The 21,964-nt window shown below is 40.7% G+C and overlaps 1 protein-coding gene across 2 annotated transcripts; it reads left to right on the forward strand.

Annotated features, from left to right (window-relative positions):
* Positions 1-1,686: 1,686 nt before the first annotated feature.
* galnt3 (UDP-N-acetyl-alpha-D-galactosamine:polypeptide N-acetylgalactosaminyltransferase 3 (GalNAc-T3)) lies at positions 1,687-21,183 on the forward strand. 2 transcript variants are annotated; one of them, XR_014602789.1, is made up of 13 exons: positions 1,687-1,779; positions 4,807-4,981; positions 5,731-6,280; positions 7,614-7,786; positions 8,984-9,133; positions 9,980-10,214; positions 10,675-10,792; positions 11,077-11,277; positions 15,614-15,745; positions 16,831-16,932; positions 18,567-18,719; positions 19,310-19,942; positions 20,288-21,183. XR_014602789.1 is itself a non-coding variant. In XM_084085228.1 (12 exons), exons 3-12 carry the CDS (start codon positions 5,748-5,750, stop codon positions 19,421-19,423), a joined length of 1,911 nt encoding a protein of 636 aa, XP_083941354.1. In that variant the 5' UTR covers positions 1,687-1,779; positions 4,807-4,981; positions 5,731-5,747; the 3' UTR covers positions 19,424-20,045. The 2 variants fall into 2 exon arrangements, 1 of the variants encoding a protein (XP_083941354.1); XM_084085228.1 differs by lacking the exon at positions 20,288-21,183 and having other exon boundaries at positions 19,310-20,045.
* The last annotated feature ends 781 nt before the right edge of the window (positions 21,184-21,964 follow it).

A 21,964-nucleotide genomic window follows, 5' to 3' on the forward strand; every position in this document is an offset into this window, starting at 1 on the left:
TCTGGAATAAACCCAAATACTATTATAATATGTTTCCTTCCTCCGTTTATTGATGTAATTAATTCACATCTGACGATAGATATGGACCGGTATTTATAGGGAAAAATAAAGTTATCAGTGACATTGATGTAGAAAAACGTTGTATTTATTTGACCAGTGATGTAGCCTATAGGCCAGGGGTCTTCAATAGGGGGTCCGGGACCCCTAGGGGGTCCTCAGAGTTACTACAGGGGGTCCTCCAAATCTTTGTGTGATGTGATTTTTTTTTTTACCTTAACCACTTGAACCCTAGCATAAAATAGCAGATCTACAAGCTCACAACGCCTCTGTGAGCTTGGAGATCAGCTATTTTTGGGCAAAGAGATGTTTGGTGTAGAGGGGAAAAAAGAGCAGACCAAGTAAACAAAAAAAGGTTAAATCTGAAACACAATTTTTATACAATATAGAGGGGGTCCCTGCTTCATCTCTCTCTCAGCTACGGGGTCCTTGGCCTGAAAACGTTGAAGACCCCTGCTAAAGGCATATAAAACAAAGTAAAAATATATGTTGGTCTTTTATGTTTTGTGCATCAGGCTTCAGCCCGTTTTTGTCAGCCTCATTCATAAAACACGTCACGTTCGACACACTCCGGTTGGCAAATGTGTGAACAACACGTGCATGAGTGGACACGATCAGAATAATCAATATCCCTTAAAGGAGTAGTTCACCCCCAACAAAATGACTTAAGTTATTTTCTATATTTTCAACCCCATGAAGCCTTGAATTCATGGAGAATGGAGATTGTTTTTGTTTTTGTCGCATTCCTGAGCCAATAATTTGATGACTGGCAGAGTGACTCAAGAGTCTCATACTGATGAGTCTCTTTACTGACCAATGACCCGGTCATCAAATTATTGGCTCAGAAATGCGACAAGAACATACAAATCTCCATGAATTCAAGGCTTCATGGGGTGTGTAATTGATAGAAAATAATAAACATTTTTGGGTGAACTACTCCTTTAATGCTCAATTGCCGTTTGAAAACGGTAGTTTATTGGACATTGCTCCTTTGCGCCGGGAAAAGAGGAAAAAAGGATGATTTTCCTGACATCATCTGGTGTAAAGTAATTAAGTACATTTACTCAAGTACTGTACTTAAGTACATTTTTTAGGTATTTTTTTTATTTTATTCAGTATTTCCAATTTTCAATACTTTTACTTCTACTCCACTATAGACAAATATTGTACTTTTTTACTCCACTACGATTATTTTACAGCTTTAGTTACTATACTTTGCAGATTTAAATTATTATCACAAAACATACATTAACCACTTCAGTCGTATATATTTCGGTGTAATGGGACATTCTTCACAATGAGTACTTTTACTTTTGGTACTTTGAGTACGTTTTGATGCCAATACTTTTGTACTTTAACACTACTTTTACATTTTGAATTCCGGATTTTTACTTGTAAGAGAGTATTTACCTACACACTGCAGTAGCCTATTGATACTTTTACTTGAGTAAAAAAAAAAGTGATTACTTTTTCCACCACTGCCTGACATGGAGAATGACTTGTGGAGAGCGCACAGTGAGTCGCTGCACATGGAGTCATTGTGTAAACCCTTCATTAGCGAGAGAGACTTCAAACTGGGCACCCGAGCAGCCTTCAGACTCCACGTCTTTTCTTCAGCCCCTCAAGCACCGATCAGTCCTCATGAATAGGCTACCATTTGGCACCGTGGACCCGGTAACTTGGCCGACCTGAGGATGGGATCACAAACTCCACTGGTCCAATGTGAGTGTCAGCTTTTCTTACTTCAACAATAGGCTAATTAATGAACAATCGCGATGACTTCATTGATTGATTGATTGAATACTTTATTAGCAGTTTGGCAAAATAAAGCACAGGAAAGTACAGTTCAATACAAGACTCTTAGGATTATACCCAAGAAAGCGCTATATGGCTTGTTTCCATTGGGGTCCTGTGTATTCAATTCATCGAAACATCTAATGACAGACAGATATACAATAGCCTACTATGCAAAAACATCATATATTGTTTTTGCAATAGCGCAATATGGGCATTTTGGCATAATTCTTTATTATGGCATTTGTCATTCCTCTGAAATGACGCTCGACTTGATTGAATTAAACTTTTTTTTTGTTAGACCGTTAACTTTTATCCACATTATTTTACATGTTTGCTTTGACTTTTACACACGTCGCCGTCAGACGAGCTATAGGCGACATACAATTATTTGTCTTGTTTGTTTCGAGATTATAGTCTTTTCGCCTGAGTCTGAGAGCCTGATTGCGTGCGTGTGTGTGTGTGTGTGTGTGTGTGTGTGTGTGTGTGTGTGTGTGTGCGCGCGCGCGTGTGTCTGTGTGAGGTAGGCTTCTAGGCTATGGCACTGTTTCCCAAACAGTGGGTCGCGGACACATTTTTATGGGTCACGAGTAAATGTCAAAACATTAAAAAAAAAAATCGAATCAAAATATGTGATTTTTTTTTTAAATGCCATGAATAAATAAATACAAATTACAAAATTCCATAAATTAGAGAACAAATATTCGTGCTGCATTGTGAGCTTCTATTTGCTATTTTCACTAATTTGGGTATCGAGCGAACATCTAATTTCTCTATTGGGTCTTGAGCTAAAAAGTTTGGGAACCACTGGGCTATAGGGTGCGTTCCTCTGCTATTTGTAACCCAGCAACATGTCCCAGTGAATGGCTGGGTGCACAAATCCTATTATTTAAAAGAATCGACACTCTTATTGGATCAGACGTATCCCGCAGAGAGGAGAACACCGTTTCTAATATCAAGGCTGCCTCAGACAACACGACTCCACATCATTTTAGTTCAATTATCAAACTTGGAAATGGACTTTATATGGGCTTTCCGTGGTCTCCCGTCTTTAACAATATTCTGCACAGCAGTAGCTTATACCTACCTTTGGGACAATGAACACAAAGGAAATAGTCATTTAACTACCAAGACTGGCTTTGTGGATATTGTCTTATGTGTTCATAATAGGCTACTACTGACTCTAGCCTTGGATCAAGACTATCATAGATGTATTTGATCGAGTCTGACTTTTACTTTCGTATGATAGTCTTGGCTAGCAACCCCCCACTGCGTCCTGCACTTTCACCAGTAAAGCCCGTACTTATCCGTACATGTATATAACAATATATATAAGTTGCTTACCCGGTTTCCACAAATGTTAACTCGCGATTCGGAGTCTTTTTTACAATGTATTAGTCTGGAATTTTCAATAAAGAAGTGTTTTAATCCCGTCTGTGTCGGATTCTGTCGGAAGTTCGCTGTGTTCCTTAATGGTGGTAGTGACAGGGCGCATCCGGTGAGAGCCGGAATCACACTCGATGTAAACAGGAAGTAAACGAGGGGGAACAAATGGCGTTCGGCCACCGACGGGATTAAAACACTTCTTCATTGAAAAAGTCGGACTAATACATTGCAAAAAGACTCCGAAGCGTGAGTTAACATTTGGGGCAACCGTGTAAGCACCTTATATGTGTTTTTGTGTACATGAACGGAGAAGTACGGGCTTTACCGGTGAAAGTGCAGGACGCACTGGGGGAAGCAGACCAAGACTATCGTAGATACGAAAGTAAAAGTCAGACTATAAAATACATAATATATGATAGTCTTGATCCAAGGCTAACTTGATCAAGACTATCGCAACTTCGAGATCAGTTGCGGGTCTGTAACTCTGATTGTAACAAAAAAAAAGCCATGGGTTTCCGAGGCTAGTAACTCTGAGACTGAGAGTATGGATCCAGTTGGTTACATGTGCACGGCTCTCTTAGAGTTATGGGGGTCCACGAAATAACATTTAAAAAGTTTCAGAGGACCACTGTTCCATAATAATGCGTAAATAACGCATCTATAATGCCTTATCTTGACAATCCAGAGACCCTTTGTACGCACGCGCGCCAGAGGGTCTCCTCGCCCCTCCCTCTGAGGTACCTGAGAGAGAGAGGAGCGCACCTCCACCGGTGTTGCCATGTCGGCTTTTTATAAGTGACTTGGGGCTTCTTTTTCTGTAAAGGTTGTTTGTAAATATTGTGGGTTGTGTTTTTTTTGTTGCTTGTTTCCAAAGTGCTTGCTTATTTAGGCTTGCTTCCACATTTTGTAATTATTATTTAAACCAGTGGTTCTCAAATATTTTCATGGAGGGAGCCACAGGGGAGCATTTGTGTTGATAGAATGTTTCTAAAAGAATTCCAAATATTCCACATTCCACAGGAGTTTTTTGAAAATAGCAGATCGACAAGCTTGTGATCTTGTAGATCGGGTGTTTTCAAATAGCCAATGCATAGGTTTAACCACTTAAACCCCAGCATTGGTATTGTGGGGAAAGCTTTCGGTGAAAATAGCAGATTGACAAGCTTTGTCGATCTGCTATTTTCACCCAAAGTTTTCCCCACGATAATAAAAGCGAAAGCTTAAGCTTAAGCGAAAGTGAAAGCTTTCCCCACGATAATAAAAGCGAAAGCTTAAGCTTAAGCGAAAGTGAAAGCTTTCCCCACAATGACACAAAACAGAAAATACACAAGTTTCCTAGGGCGTTGTGGGCATCACTTCCTGTCAATTTGATTGGATTTGATTCGATCAAATCGACAGGAAGTGATGCCCACAACACCCTAGGAAACTTGTGGATATGGACTTTTAAGTGGTTAAAGTGCTCATGTGGCCTAGCCTATTAGTCGCTTCTTTTGGGCTTGTTTTCTTAGACCTGGTTTGCTTGTTTCTCTCACAAAATATGGCAACACTGACCTCCACCTGGATCCACAGAGACGGAAGTCTGTCTGCACAGATTGAGCAGCAACGCGACACGGGACGCCCTGGAATTCAAGATAAAGAAAGAGTCACTTTTAATAAGTTGCCAAAAATAAAAGCGGCCCAGGATGTTATTCTTTGGACTTTTAAACAACCCCTACGTTTCCTGCGTCATTATGAAGTCTAAATGGTATGTGGTCCTCCTCCTTTTGTCACTCTTTAGAATAGAATGGAAGTTTGTTGAATGGATAGAACTGTGAAACCACCATGAAACAAAAAAGTGATTCATGATGAATGTACAAATCAATTCAGTGTTTTCATGACAATCTTTATCTTGAACGTGTAAAGAAGTGGTTCTCAAACTTTTTCATGTCAAGGGCCCCCAAATTGACACTTATTAGCCCACGGACCCCCATTTCAAAAGATATTCCAGGGACCCCCATAACTTAAGAGAAGATGTTTTACGGCTCTAGCAGTGATTCTCAACCATTTTAATTTCAAGGACCCCCGGTTTGACATGCATTAGGCTACGGACCCCCCATTTAATGGCATTTATACCTCTGGGACCCCAATTCACATTGTAAAACCAATGTTAATTTAACTCTGAGAGTGTACAAATGGAACCAAATGGACCCGTTACACTCTCAGAGTTACAGACCCATAAGGGTCCATTTGGTTCCTATAAATCATTTAGCTGGGGACCCCCTGGTATCCCCTCAAGTACCCCTGGGGGTCCCCGGACCCCACTTTGAGAACCAATGGTGTAAAGTACACTCTGTTGTAAGGTTTTTAGTGTTGTGTGTGACACAGTATTCTCAGTGGCATCTCTGTCTCTCTCGCTGCATTTGCTTTTTTAGTTAGTATTTGCTTTGTGTTTTGTCTCATAACCTATTTTTCTGATCATAAGACCTGATCATTTCCATGTCCATTTTATTGCAGGTGAAATCAAAGTCTCGATGAAACAACCTCCACTCCTCGCGAGAAGAATGACTACTCTCCGCAGGGTCTTCCGAAGGCGTTTGCACCCGCTCAAGCTGGCGGTGGTGGCCGTCGTCTTTGTCACTTTCCTGTTCTTCATACAACGCGAGGTGGGGAGCCAGAGCCCGCAGGAGGAGCCGTGGCTGAAGGAGATGGCCGTCAAGCGGGACGCCGTGGTGGGCCTGGTGATGGGAGCGGTCAACAACCTGAGGGACGCCATGCCCAAGATGCAGATCAGAGCCCCCGTTCGCCAGCAGGACGACACGGCGGACGGCGGCCTGTCCTGCGTGCCGGGCCACTACAGCGCCGCCGAGCTCAGGCCGGCCCTGCAGCGTCCGCCTCAGAGCCCCCGCGACCCCGGGGCCGCCGGGAAGCCCTTCCACGCGGACTCCCTGAGTCCCGCCGAGCAGAAGGAGAAGGAGAGGGGAGAGGAGAAGCACTGCTTCAACCTGTACGCCAGCGACCGCATCTCCCTGAGCAGAGACCTGGGTCCCGACACCAGACCGCCAGAGTATGTCATCTTGATTTAAGACAGTGGTTTTCTCAACCTTTTTCGCGTCAAGGACCCCCAAATTGACACATATTAGCCCACGGACCCCCATTTGAAAAGATATGCCAGGGACCCCCGATAAGAGAAAGATTTTTACGGCTCTAGCAGTGATTCTCAACCATTTTAATTTCAAGGACCCCCCAGTTTAACATGCATTAGGGCTACAGACCGCCATTTAATGGCATTTCTATCTCTGGGACCCCAATTTATATCATAAAATCAATGTTAATTTAACTCTGAGAGTGTACAAATGGAACCAAATGGACCCTAACGGGTCCATTTGGTTCCATTTGTACACTCTCAGAGTTACAGACCCATAAGGGTCCATTTGGTTCCTATCCACCATTTAGCTGGGGACCCCCTGGAACTCCCTCAAGGACCACTGGTGGTCCCCTGGTTGAGAACCACCGATTTAAAACAATAACAATAACTTTGCGCCACAAAATACCTGAGTGTGTTAATAACATTCAGGGTTTTGCTGGGTGCCTTCACAATAGCCAAACAGTTGTGCCATACCTTCCTAGACGTAACTTGAGAGTGCCACTTATTCAACGTGAATAAGATAGAACAGGAGACTCATGCCAATCCTGTGTACGTGGTTTGCCAAATGTTGTCACCTTTCAATTACCATGTGATTCTTTTGAAAATATTCTTTGATTTAGAGGTGCACAGGAGTCACAGATTTGCTCCATCTAGTGGAGTTAAATATAGCTTCAACGAGTCCATAGGGTGAATCGGTTTCCTTTTTTTTATTTGAGCTTAAAAAACTGTCTTACTGGCTCAAAAATGCAACCACAGCTACGTATGGAAAAACCACAGAAGGAAAAGGAGATATGATATAGATTGTTTCCAACAGAAATGCCTGTCTAACCAAAACAAGTCTATAATATTTTGCTATTGGTTACTGGGGGGAAAATTTCACTCAAAAAACCACAGGGAGCTTTTTTTCTCTCTCTCTCACTGAAACATTGTTTCAGTGTGTCTGCCCAGTTGATGTGGCCAGTTCAAGAAGAAGTACAGTTATGTTTGGCTAATTAACCCAGTCTGTCCGTGTTCCGACTATTTTAATAGGGTAATTTACAAAGTCTCTCCCACCCTTAATATGGCTGGGCATTTCAAAGGCTTGCCACACATGCCGTGTCACAGCCCGAAATGGACACCCCACACGGGAGAGGGGACCTCTGATGTAATAACTCCGCAGGCCTATTGTGCTGCTCGGGGAGGAAACTATAAAGGACACTGGATCTCTGTGCTCACTCTCTTGTGTCCCCCCTTCCTTCTTCTCCCTCCGCAGATGTATTGAGCAAACGTTCAAGCGATGCCCCCCTCTGCCAACCACCAGTGTGATAATTGTGTTTCACAACGAGGCGTGGAGCACCCTCCTACGGACGGTCTACAGCGTCCTGCACACCTCCCCTGCCGTGCTCCTCAAGGAGATCATCCTGGTGGACGACGCCAGCGTGGACGGTAATGCTCTTTGCTGCTGCAGGGCCCAAACCCAGGAGGAGGACCACCCTGCTCCTCTCTCTCTCTCTCTCTCTCCGCTGGATTTAATTTCAGACAGCCGGTTTGGGGCGGCCAGGCTGGCCCCTGTTTTTTTGGAGTGCCATGAAATGTGTGCCGAACGGAGCTCCAGCTCTGTGTGGCTCGTGAAGAGGGGTTACAGCAGGAAACAAGAGAGGGGCTGCCTAGTGAATACTTTCCTGAGAGGAGCTAGCCGCGGTCATGCTAAAGAAATGAGTCAGAATTGGAAGTTGGCTCCTGGAAATGGGTCACAGGTCACGAGTGGGGGGCGGGGGGGGAGGAGAGGAGAGAAGAGAGGTTTCAGGGGAATGAAGTCGGTCGGTCTGACACTCCACTGTGTGTGTTTGTGGTATAGCAGGGTGCTATTAGAGCTCTCTGTGGAGCAAACCGACTCCCCTGGCTGTGTAGTTGTCCAGGAGCCCGGTCAGATGGGACTTGGCAGCCTGCCCAATGCTGAGGATACAAGCCAGACGGCTCCGTTCTCTCTGGTAGCTCTGTGCAATTGTTATAGCGTCCACGCTGAGGGCTATGAATGAATCACATTGACACGATGCTGTAGTCATGACGAAAAAATCAGTCCGTGGTTTTGATCAAAATGTTCTCCTTTTTTATTTATTTGTTATTGTCTCCTGTTGCTGTAATTCAGTCAAATGGTTATAGGCTTAATCAGCATACCGCTTGTACCACATTGTGGCCATTGGTGACTGAGTGTCCATAATTAACCCATTAAGACCTGTACAAATGTCTTCTAAATCCCAAACAGTATTCTGAAAAAACGTAGGCCTATGTTTCTATATCAGTGGTGCTCAAACATTTTCATGTCAAGGACCCCCAAAAATTATATGTATTTGTCCGCCGACCCCTATCTCAAAATATGTCGTTCCAGGGACCCCCAGAAGCAAAGAATAGAGTCAAAAATGTTCGCTTTAAACAATATATATTAAAAGATTTGCACCCATTTCCACGATTTTTCAAAAATAGCAGATCTACAAGCTCGTAGCGCTACAAGCATGTATATCTGCTATTTTTGAATAGCCCAAAGTGTAAAGTAATGCTTTTTAGCTCAAATGAAAAAGTGACACAGATGCGTTCCAGGTCTTAACCCTGTGTTTATTAACCCTGGATTTCCTATGCTTCCAGATGTGCTGAAGGACGAACTGGACGACTATCTGAAGCGTCTGGACATCGTTCGGGTGGTCCGCCAGCGAGAGAGGAAGGGACTCATCACCGCTCGCCTGCTGGGCGCTTCCGCGGCCACCGGTGACACGCTCACCTTTCTGGATGCCCACTGTTAGTCGACACACCGGTGATGTCAAACCACCTGGTTATTCACATAATCCTGAATACACAGAGACACAGCCCTCCTCGGACACACCCATCCACATGCACCCACTCACTCACTAATCCCTACAACCACCACAATGTATGCCTTGTGTTGCAATGCACCTGGCATGGCCAGGCTCAGTTAAAATGTCTTGCAGTGTATTTTAATTTAAGGATGTCAACAGGTATTTAGGCCTGATTTATACTTGGCAGATCTTGGCTGAAATGGCAGATCTACAGGCTCACTAACCCTGTCGCAGTGTGACGCGTTGTGAGCTTGTAGATCGGCCATTTTCAGCGTCCAATACACCGCAGCTAAGTATAACTCGGGCGTAAGTCTCTTTAAGACCGGGAACGCATCTCTGTGTCATTTTTAGATTTCGTTGGGCTATTCAAAAATAGCAGATATACAACGAGCTCATGCGCTATGAGCTTGTAGATCTGCTATTTTTGAAAAATCATGAAAAGTTGTGCAAATATTTTAATTGTTTTCTTTGCTTCTGGGGGTTCCTGGAACTAAATATTTTACAAATGTTCGCTTTAAAAAATATATATAATCCAATATTTCGGCACAAATTTTCACGATTTAAAAAAAAATAGCAGATCTACAAGCTCACAGCGCGGCACTCGGTGCCGCGCTATGAGCTTGTATATCTGCTATTTTTGAATAGCCCAAAGACATCTTAAAAATGACACGCAGATGCGTTCCCGGTCTTAATAATGGGTTATTATTATCGTACCCCGTGTTCTAAAATGATAAGTGGATATTATTATCAAGGCTCGTGTTGTGATACATATGTACTGCTTTGGCAGGCGAATGCTTTAATGGCTGGTTGGAGCCGCTTCTCGCCCGGATAGCAGAGAACCGCACGGTCGTAGTGAGTCCCGACATCACCACCATCGACCTCAACACCTTTGAGTTCATGAAGCCGTCGCCCTATGGCCAGAACCACAACCGGGGCAACTTTGACTGGAGCCTGTCCTTTGGCTGGGAGAGTCTGCCCGACCAAGAGAAACGAAGAAGAGAAGACGAAACGTATCCCATAAAGTGAGAAAACACAAATCAGTACAGCGTGTGCTGATCTACAAATAGAATAGCCGATCTACAAGCTCACAACGCGTCGCGACGCGTTGTGAGCTTGTAGATCGGCTATTTTCAAATAGCCTAGGTATGAAATAAGACTAAAGTGGTTCATGTATGTTTTATAATGTAATGATTTATATCTGCAAAGTAACTAGTAACTAAAGTTTTCAAATACTTGTAGTGGAGTAAAAGTACAATATTTGCCTCTGAGATGTAGTGGAGTAGAAGTAAAAGTATTGGAAATTGGAAACACTCAAGTAAAGTACAAATACCTCAAAATTGTACTTAAGTACCGTACTTGAGTACATGTACTTAGTTACTTTCCATATGTTTGAAGACCATTGTAAACTTTGCTCTACAATGTGATCCAAATATCCCTGTTGAATGTAAATTCTACTATTTCTTTTTCTTTCTTTTTCTACAGGACACCAACATTTGCCGGTGGCCTCTTCTCAATTTCAAAAGAATATTTCTATCATGTCGGAAGCTATGACGAAGAAATGGAAATCTGGGGTGGAGAAAACATTGAAATGTCATTCAGAGTAAGAAATCACAGTTTCATTTTTTTCCCCTCATTGGATTTTCTGTCTTTGCAATATCCAAAAAGGTGTTTGTTCCAGGGACACCCAGAAGTAAAGAATAGAGTTACAAATGTTCGCTTTAAACACTATATATTAAAAGATTTGCACCCATTTTCACTATTTTTGAATAGCCAAAGTGTAAAATAATGCTTTTGTTTTTAGCTCAAATGAAAAAGTGACACAGATGCGTTCCCAGGTGTGTGTGCCTGTGATTACAGATAGTGTTTCATTGCCTTTGGCTACAGGTGTGGCAGTGCGGAGGTCAGCTGGAGATCATACCCTGCTCCATCGTGGGCCACGTGTTCAGGAACAAGAGTCCTCACACCTTCCCCAAGGGCACGCAGGTCATCGCACGCAACCTGGTGCGCCTGGCCGAGGTCTGGATGGACGACTTCAAGGAGATCTTCTACAGACGCAACCAGCAAGCCACACAGATGGCTAAAGATGTACGTACTGTTACTGTTCTGCTCCAGACGCTAGTGTGCTTCAGACATTCATTCAGTGTGTTAGTCATCACTATGCTCTCTACACAAATAATTGATTCCTGTCTTAACCCATTTAGACCGGGAAAGAATCGGTGTCATTTTTTAGATTTCTTTGGCCATTCAAAAATAGCAGATCTACAAGCTTATAGATGTGCTATTTTTGAAAAGAAATGTTGAAAGTTTGTGCAAATCTTTTGAATATATATTTTTTTAAAGTGAACATTTGTAACTCAAATCTTTGCTTCTGGGGGATTCTACAAATCTTCTAAATCCTAACAGTTTTCTTTTTGAAAAAACGTATGTTGCTTTAATATCAGTGGTTCTCAAACTTTTTTCATGTCAAGGACCCCCAAAATGATATGTATTTGTCCCCCCCCCATCTCAAAATATTTTGTTTCAGGGACCCCCAGAAGCAAATATAGTTACAAATGTGTACTGTATATGTATTCAAAGATTTTCACACATTTTCACGAATTTTCCAAAATGGCAGATCTGCTATTTTTGAATAGCCAAAGAAATCTTAAAATGGCACACAGATGCGTTCCCGGTCTTAAAGGGTTAAGCGGCAGGGGTTTCCTCTGGAATGTTTTAATTCAATACCGTCACTCGTGGCAATATGATTTTCTTTTCTTTTCTTTCTCTTGTTATCGCCTCACGGGGCAAGTTGGGGCAACACCAATGCTTGAGCTGTTGGTTTTGTACAGTCAGGAGGACTAAGTCTGAACATGTGTCACATGTATGTAAGCAGGCATTCTGTATATGGAGAAACCTGGAATTAACACATGCGTGTTGTAGTAGAGAACCGCAGTGTTTTGCTGTTTGTGATTCTCAGTGCATGAAATCCCTGGATATGAGAAGTATTCTTTGACAGAGAGAGAGATAGATTATTGACTTAGAAACCCTCCGCCTGAGGCTGTTAGAGGTTCAAAGCCTGTTAGGAGACAGAGAGCGGAGGCCCCCAGGGGAAGTCTACTCGGGTAAATGACACAGACTTTGCAGCGTTTCCCAATACAGGCCCTCATCGTTGTGCCATAAACAGGTCTCCTGGGGCTATACCTCAGAGAGTGTGCTTGGCCAGCGGGCCTCTCCCCGCTGCCTTCAAACAGACACACTGTCTTTAACAGCCTCGAGGAATCTGCCATAATAGTTTTCAGTGTGTGTGTGTGTGTGTGTGGTGTTTATCCACGTCATTATAGTAAAGTACTCTCATTATTCCAGAGCTGGTGGTGCCCCAAGTCCTTTCAAATGTTCTACACATAGGACTATGAAAGGAACACTGATTGAATACTGGTGATTTGTGTTGAAAAAAGTTGTCATTTAGGGGCATTGGACCACAGAAACTGCAGTTTGAAAACCGGAGTAATCATATGAGCCGTCCCCTCAGCGAATAGTCATTCAGTTTGGTCTTAGTTAAGCTAGACTTTGTTTGTTGAAGAAGACATTTTTTTCTTTCTTGAAAAACGATGAGCACATCTTTTTGTAAACTCTAAATATAACCAGTGTTGCCAGATTCTGTGAGAGAAACAAGCAACCAGGTCTAGGAAAACCAGCCCAAAAGAAGCAGCTATGGGCCATATGAGCACTTTTAACATATACATCAGCTATTTGAAAATAGCAGATCTTCAAGTTGTGAGCTTGTAGATTGGCTATTTTCAAATAAAATCTTGCGGGGAAATTACAATAAGCAGATCTGGCAACCCTGAATATAACCCTTTACCTCAAGACAATCGGCCAATAGCCGTTGTGAAATCAACATTAGAACGTTCAGTTCTTAACCTCATATACCTGTAAAGGCTGGTGTGCGCTGTACTGTATGTGGCAAACACAATTTTACAGATGATTAAATCAACTGCGGGTTTACTTTTTTTCCAAATATTTTTAATTGATTTTTTTGTGACATACATGACATCTACTTTCACACACATTCATACACATACACCCCCTTGCACTTGCTATTCAAAAAAAGAAAAAAGAAAAAAATGATCACATTGTTTACACTTTCTTAAATAAAGTAGATAGATTAATACAACATAATTTTCAGTTTCCTTCTCTCAATAATATCCATAACGTTCATATATGTTTCCCACAGTTGGTCAAATTCATTTTGCTTTCCCCTAGTTATGTATGTTAATTTTTCCAGTCCAATACAACTCATGAGTTCCTTATGCCATATCCTTAGTGTTGGTGTCTCCATATTTTTCCAATATAACGCTACAGCTCGCCTGGCTTGGAGGAGTCCAAAATCTAATATTTTGGTCTGATTTGGACTTTGTACAAAGTTCTTAGGGTAGATTCCCAATATGCAAAGTTTCGGACTTGCAGGAACTATACATTTAAATACATTTGACAGACATTTTATGATTTCTTTCCAAAATATCTGCATCTTGGGACACTCCCACATACAATGAAATAACGTTCCTTTCTCAGTTAAACATTTAGTACAGACATCTGGAATATTAGCGGACATATGATGGAGTTTGACAGGAGTTATATACGTTCTCATTAACCATTTATATTGGAGTAATTTAAATCTTGTATTTATTGTCTGCTTTTGTGCTTTTAAACATGCCTGTTTCCACTCATTGTCATCAATGTCTTCTTGAATATCGAATTTCCAAGCATTTCATTTATCTATTGTCGACTCAGTAGTACTGTATTCAACTAGTAGATTGTAATATATAGAGATGTGTCTTTTCCCCTCTGAATTTAATGTTTTCTCCAATGTTGATAGGGGTGGTATATACATGATTTGTTCACATTTTGATGACATAAAGCTTTTTAACTGTAGATATTTAAAAAAATGTTTATTAGGGATCTGATATCTCCGACATAAATGTTCAAATGAGAGCATACTGCGGGTTTACTAACTAGACATATTCCTGTACCTACCGTGTTTAGTCGAGGGTAGCCCAAGTTAAATGAGGAAAGTAAGAAACTGCAACTTCAGAGTATTCTTGATTTCGTACTGTATGCTATTTATTCGTGCTTGCCCTTATACCATATGAGTTGACAATGCTTTCGTGTGTGTGTGCAATTTGATTCAATCAGATGAGGGTTTAGTAGAATAGTGCCATTTCAACTGTTGTTAATGTGGTCAAGCCATCGTCATCAACCACCTCTGAACAGCGTGTGTAGAAAGTGGTACAGGAAGTGGTCCTTTGAGCAGAGGTGGACGAAGTACTCGACCCCCGTACATGAGTAAGAGTACAGATACTCCTGGTCAAATTTACTCCACTACAAGTAAAAGTAGCTCAGTCAAAATGTTAAAAAAAGTAATTGCTTTTAAATATACTTAAGTATTCAAAAGTACATGCTTTGATAAATACTTAAAGTGCAAGTAAAAGTAGAAGTACATTTCTTAATTTTTATGTCAATGAATTGCTGTAATGTTTTCACAATTTATAGGACCTTGTAACTCTTGTTAGAGAGTACTGTAACTCTCTGTAACCACCTGCACTGCATGCACTGATGTGCTTGCTTGTAGAACCACTACGTTATACAAAGCTTAAAAAACCTATAAAAACATAGAAAATACTGAGGAACCAGAACTAAATAATTTTACGCCTATACACCTATACAAGATGTAACAAAGAGGAGAGCGGAGGGGGAAGCCAGAAACACGGCTAGTGTGAGAGCAGAAGTGTGGCTAATTGCATTTTAGGGAAGAAGACAAAAAACAGCCAACCTAAAGGACAAACCGCACCAATGCAACTAGTCGCAACTCCTTGCAACAAAACCATTTTAAGGTCAACCAAACAATGCAACTCCTTGCAACTGACATTGGAGATAAAGTAGTTGCATGTTGCAAGGAGTTGCAAGTAGTTGCATGGCGAAACATTGGTGTGGAGTGGGCTTAAAAGTACCATTTCTAGCCATCCTAGAAATGTACTTGAGTAAAAGTAAAATATTTGTCTTGGAAATGTACTCAGGTAAGAGTAATAAGTATTAAAAAAATCTAATACTCAAGTAAAGTACAGATCCTCAGAATCTGTACTTAAGTACAGTACTCAAGTACATTTACTCCGTTACTGTCCACCCCACTGCCTTTGAGTCTGAGTGTACTCTGGTAGCCTGATTTATACTTGGTTGCACTTCATGTCTCACACGGAAAATAGCCGATCTACAAGCTTGGCTGTGACACGCTGTGAGCTCGTAGAACTGCTACTTTCGGTGCGAGACACCGGCGCGCAACCAAGTATAAATCGGGCTTTATACAGAGCCTGGCCAGTGTTTAGTAGAAAATGATTGAAGTTCCCCTTGCTGTAATGGCTGTGCCTGGAATTGTTTTCCCACACAGAGAACCTTTGGAGACGTCTCCAAACGCATCGAGCTGCGCGAACGACTGCAGTGCAAGAGCTTCTCCTGGTATTTAAACAACGTCTATCCAGAGGCCTTCATTCCTGATCTCAACCCACTCCACTTTGGCTCGGTAAGAACCACATATACCGCACCACTGCCTCCTCCGTCCTTTTCTTTCACAACCTCACAACTGTCTGGCCACTGTGGGTTTAGCCCATTCAGACCTGGAACGCATCTGTGTCACTTTTTCATTTGAGCTAAAAAAGCATTATTTTACACTTTGGGCTATTCAAAAATAGCAGATATACAAGCTCGTAGCGCGGCACCGAGTGCCGCGCTACGAGCTTGTAGATCTGCTATTTTTGAGAAATCGTGAAAATGTGTGCAAATCTCGGAATATATATCGTTTTAAAGCGAACATTTGTAACTCAAATCTTTGCTTCTGGGGGGTCCCTGGAACAACATATTTTGAGATGGGGGGTCGGCGGCCAAATACATATAATTTTTGGGGGTCCTTGACATGAAAAAGCTTGAGAAACACTGATATTGAAACGTACGTTTTTCAGAAAACTGTTGGGATTTGGAAGACATTTGTAGAATCGGAACCTAAGGTCTTAATGGTTTAACCACAGCGTGGAGGGCCTCCAGAATGAGCTGTTCCAGTTGGCCACGGCCAGTGGTGGAAAGTAACCTAGTATATTTACCCAAGTGCTGTACTTAAGAATTCTTTTTTAGGTACTTGTACTTTACTTTACTTCAGTATGTCCATTTTATTCAATACTTTATACTTTTACTCCACTACATCTCAGAGGCAAGTATTGTACTTTTTACTCCACTACAATTATTTGAAAACTGTAGAGTTAATATTTTGATTATTATTACAAAACATAGTTACAGTACATTAACCAATTAATTCCTATGTTTCATCTATTCAAAAATAGCAGATCTACAAGCTCAGAGAAAATGTTTACTTTTGGTACTTAATATATTTAAGTACCAAAGCAATTAATATATTTTTATGCCAATACTTTTGTACTTTTACTCAAGTAACTTTTTGAATACAGGACCTTGTACACAGAGTATTTCTACCTTGTGGTATTGAGTACTTCTTCCACCGACTGGACAGAGCTAAAAGCATGCGAGCAGCAAGATGTGGTAGATGTTTGAACAGCTTGCGTTACTGAATGACTGTGTTTTGTCATCCGCCCCACACAGGTGAAAAACGTCGGTAAAGACTCATGTCTGGACACCGGGGAAAACAACGAGGGCGGGAAACAACTGATCATGTACCCCTGTCACGGTCTAGGAGGAAATCAGGTAGGATGGGGGTTCATTATTTTATCTTATCCGATTGCTTGAGTTTTTTCGTAAATTTCTGAAATCCATTGAAAGTGAAAGTTGTTAAAGGACAACTTTAGTTTTTTACAACCAAGGTTTATGTTTTAGATTGTAATTAAAGTAAATAAAATATGCGTGTTAAATTTTCTATAGTTTTAGCAATTTTCGCAATCTTTTTTACAGTGGGCGGGGGCATTCTGTCCGGTGGCTAAATATGTATTTTTTTTACACAATAACCTGGTGTTTTCTTTATTATTATGTACAGTAGCTCTTCTAACCCCCAATAACTCACATCTGGCCATCAAAGACCACAGGACCTCTTTTATTGTGTAAAAAAGGCATATTTAGCCACCGGACAGAATGCCCCCGCCCACTGTAAAAAATATCGCAAAAATTGCCAAAACTATAGAAAGCAGTAAATGAAAAAAAAATAACACTCATCTTTTATTTACTTTAATTATAAGCTAAAATATAAACCTTGGTTGTAAAAAACTAAAGTTGTCCTTTAAAGGGATATTTCACTTTCAAATAAAATAAACATAAAATATACATATAAAAAATTAATGGAAAAGTAATGGAAAAATCACGGCCCCCTCCTGCATTAGAATGTCCTTCTAATGCGTGAGGGGGCTGTTTTCCATTACTTTTTTTCATTTATTTTTTATATACATTTTTATTTTATTTGAAAGTGCAATATCTCTTTAAGTCTGTCTGTGGGTTTATCCAGCCAATGAAAAGTATTAACAAGACCTTGTGACTAAATAAACTACATTGTGTCCATTGGAACACTGGTTCATTTTTCCCCCATATCCTGAAAAGTAAGGTTTCTACCCGACAGTGACAAAAAGAAGTAATACTGTTGTTTCAATCAGAGTAGGTTGATGGTCAGTGGCGTGCACAGACATTTTGAGGGGCAGGTGCTCAAGTAAATTATACTTTTTTTAGTTTTGCTTGGTCTGCTCTTTTTTCCCTCTACACCTACACTGCCCTGCCAAGGTAAAGAGCAGTAACTACGAAAAAAACAACAATGAAAAATGGGTTTAAAAGTGATTCAACTGGTCAGCCAAATGAGATATCGGCATATAAGTGATATTACACTAATTTTGCATCTGTTCTTGAGGTAATTGTTTATCCCCCAAAATCACAAAGGCTAATTTGACCTTTGGGATACAAAAATAAGTCGGCGTGTCCCAAAACGTAGTTACTGCTCTTTACCTTGGCAGGGCAGTACAGTATACCTCTTTGCCAAAAATAGCCGATCTACAAGCCCACAACGCCTCGCAGCGCGAGGCGTTGTGAGCTTGTAGATCTGCTATTTTTGGCTAAAGTTCTCCTCAGAAAAGGGATGCTAGGTTTCGAGTGGTTATGGTAAAAAGAAAAATCATATCACATAAAGATTTGGCGGACCCCCTGTAGTAACTCTGAGGACCCCCTAGGGGTCCCGGACCCCCTGTTGAAGACCCCTGCTGTAAACTGGAGAAAAAAAAACGTTTTTTTTTCTTTTTTTCAAAAGGGCACTTCTGGTCAAGAGGGTAAAGGGCAGGTGCTCTAGCACCACCTAGAGTCTATCTGTGCACGTCCCTGTTGATGGTTTTCTAATTGTTGTTTTTCAGTATTTTGAGTTCTCCACACATCATGAGATCAGACACAACATTCAGAAGGAGCTGTGCCTACACGGGGCGGAGGGGGTCGTGAAACTGGAGGACTGCCAGTATAAGGGCAAGAACACGTTTGTCGGAGCCCCGCAAAAGTGGGAGTTGAAGGAGGTGAGTATTGTCTAGTACTACCAGTGGTGGGAAAAAAAGTACTCGCATGTTTTACTTAAGTAAAAGCATCAATACCGCAATGTAGAAGTACTCTGTTACAATTTAAAGTCCGGAATTCAAAATGCACTTGAGTAAAAGTACAAAAGTATTGGTATTAAAATGTACTTAAAGTACCAAAAGTAGAAAGTACTCATTATGCACAATGTCGACATTTCACAAGTTTTCAAATGTATAAAATTATTTTGAAAATAGCTACAAGCTCACAATGCAGACGCATTGTGAGCTTGTAGATCGGCTATTTTCAAATTGCCGAAATGTATAGGGCTGAAGTGGGTAATGTATGTTTTGTAATAATAATCAATCTACAAAGTAACTAGTAACTAAAGTGTTCAAATAATTGTAGTGGAGTAAAAGTATAATATTTGTCTCTGAGATGTAGTGGAGTGGAAATTGGAAATACTCAAGCAAAGTACAAATACGTCAAAATTATACTTAAGTACAGTACTATGTAAATGTACTGCCGTTCTTTTCGTCCGCTCCTTTTTGATTTTTGAATGTCGGTACAACTTTTGACATTATGACCATTACAGACCCAGTTATTCTACATGCCAGGATGGAACATGTGTTTAACTTCCCGATTCGAGCACCCATCACTGACCGCCTGCAATCCATCGGACAGATTCCAGCTCTGGTTCTTTCACTGATCAACCAAATGGACCTCCTTTACCCAATGAACACACACACTGTATGCGTGTGCATACTAGGACCATGGCTATAAAGCCGTTAACATACTTTTATTTTTTTTTAGATTCATGACTGCATCGAGTTTTTTTATTTATTTTTTTTATAATAGAAGAACTGAACTGCTGCTGGAAAGTTTGGACTTTTTGAAGATGTTTGCGTGCTAACCGCCGGAAGGAAGCATTCAATCTTCTTCAGACTTGTGACTGTGTATGTTTTGCTTTTTCAAGCTTCCTTATACCAAGCAAAGCCACGACTTTCTGCTGATGAGGCTGTGAATTGAAATTCATGGCACAAATGAAGAGGCCTCTCCTTTTGTCTTTGGGGGTGGGGGAAAAAAAAGTTCCCCAATTTTGTTCTAATCAACCATTATTTGAATATTCTTCTTATTTTTATCTTAAGTTTTATCTTCAACGACAACTCTGAATAATTTATGAAAAGAACTATATATATAAATCTATCGCACCATATACTGTAGTACAGTGGTTTTCAACCAGTGGTCCGGGGACCACCAGTGGTCCTTGAGGGGGTTCCAGGGGGTCCCCAGCCAAATTAATAATTAGGAACCAAATTTACCCTTGTATGTCTGTGACTCTGAGAGTGTACAAATGGAACTAAATGGACCCTAACGGGTCCATTTGGTTCCATTTGTACACTCTCAGAGTTAAATGAACACTGATGATGATACTACTGCGTCGATTGGGACCACCAAGGAATCAAAATGGTTGAGTCCCTGGCATATCTTTCCAAATTGGGGTCCCTGGGCTAACGTGTATCAATTTGGGGGTCCTTGACGCAAAGAAGGTTGAAAACCACTGCTGTAGTAGATCATGCAAATTGCGACAAAAAGAAATGTTTTACGTGGGTGCAATTTTAGACATTCCGAAGTCCACAAATAATGCACCAAAGACACTGACCAGGAAGGCTTGAATCATGTATGTTGAATTGTGTAGCACTACTTTTTTTTAATGTAAAGCCAAACTGGACACTACTTCCTCATTGTTGAGAAATATCCAGTGGCAAACATTCATGTAATAATCATGATTACCACTAGGGGGGGAGGTCTTCCTCTTATGTTTGCAGGGTTTGAGGCTGCAGAATAATAACCCACAACCCTTATTTACAGTCACAGAGTGCCTTTCCAACAGAGTTTGGAGTTGGATTCACTTTAACCCATTAAGGCCTGAGTCCGATTCTTAAAATGTTTTCTAAATCCTAACAGTTTTTTGAAAAAAAAATATAAAAAATATTTTTTCACGATTTTTCAAAAATAGCAGATCTACAAGCTCATAGCGCGGCACTCGGTGCCGCGCTATGAGTTTGTATATCTGCTATTTTTGAATAGCCAAAGAAATCTAAAGTGACACAGATGCGTTCCAGGTCTTAATGGGAAACCATTCTAGGAATGGGTTTACTTCCAAAGCCAAGAATGGGACAGCGTTTTTCATACAAATATTGTTAGATTCATACTGTACATAAAGAGAGAAAGCGTAAAGGATATATTTTTAGTGTGCTAGGTATAGTTGCAGTTCCCATTTTAGAATTGACCCCTAAGATGCTGCAGGTACTGTATAATATAATACTATGCAGTGGAACAAAATGCCTTTATTTTATTTGTTTGTGTTCATGATTGAATTGGAGTTGTAGTGCAAACCCTGTAGTGAACGTACAAATACAAATGTATTTGGCCACCATTTTATGTTCGAATTAAATAATGTATTTGAAAATCTTGAGTGACCTTTAATTGCTCTAGTCTAACCTCAAAGTATTCATGGGATTGGGGTTGCCATGTTTTCAGTTAAATGATAGTTGCCAAATTCGTAAAAAAAAAACATGCTTAATCACTGAATGCTTCAGTGATTAAGCAGGTTTTCTATTCATGTAGAATTAATAACTTGGATTATAGGTTATGAATATGGACTGAATAGGACTGGGCGATATGACTTCAATATCACGATTATTTCAAACTTCCCTCGATTCTGATTAATGAATGATTTAAAAAAAAAATAAGAATATTCAAGCTGTGATCTTGTAGATCGGCTATTTTCACTATTCTTTACTCGCCACCATTGTACAACTTAGTATAATACAGGGCTTAAGTGGTCAGACTAAACTAGTTAGTTGATTTAAAAAGAATATTAGAATGTCGATTCATTGATGTATAAGAAAATATATTATATTAAAAAATTATTGGTTCAATTATCGGTTTTGATATATTTTCGGTTAATTGCCCAGCCCTATAGGAGAGTTTTAATTAACATTGGGCAGGTTTTATGGCAATCAGAGAAAGGGCTCTAGTATGCGTTTCCCTGAATGAATCACAATCAATTTATTTTGCTCTATATTATACAATATCTGACTATCTTATAGTTGATTAAATTGCATCCATTGCTGCTTAAAGCCACATTGTCTCATTTCTCACTGTTATCAGTAGAGGGCACTTTGCACACAAAAAAATCCCCAAGCTGTTGAATAACCTAAACAAGGTTATTCAACAAATTATC

The sequence above is a fragment of the Gymnoscopelus microlampas genome (assembly GCF_963454915.1).
Source record: "Gymnoscopelus microlampas genome assembly, chromosome: 17".
NCBI lineage: Eukaryota > Metazoa > Chordata > Actinopteri > Myctophiformes > Myctophidae > Gymnoscopelus > Gymnoscopelus microlampas.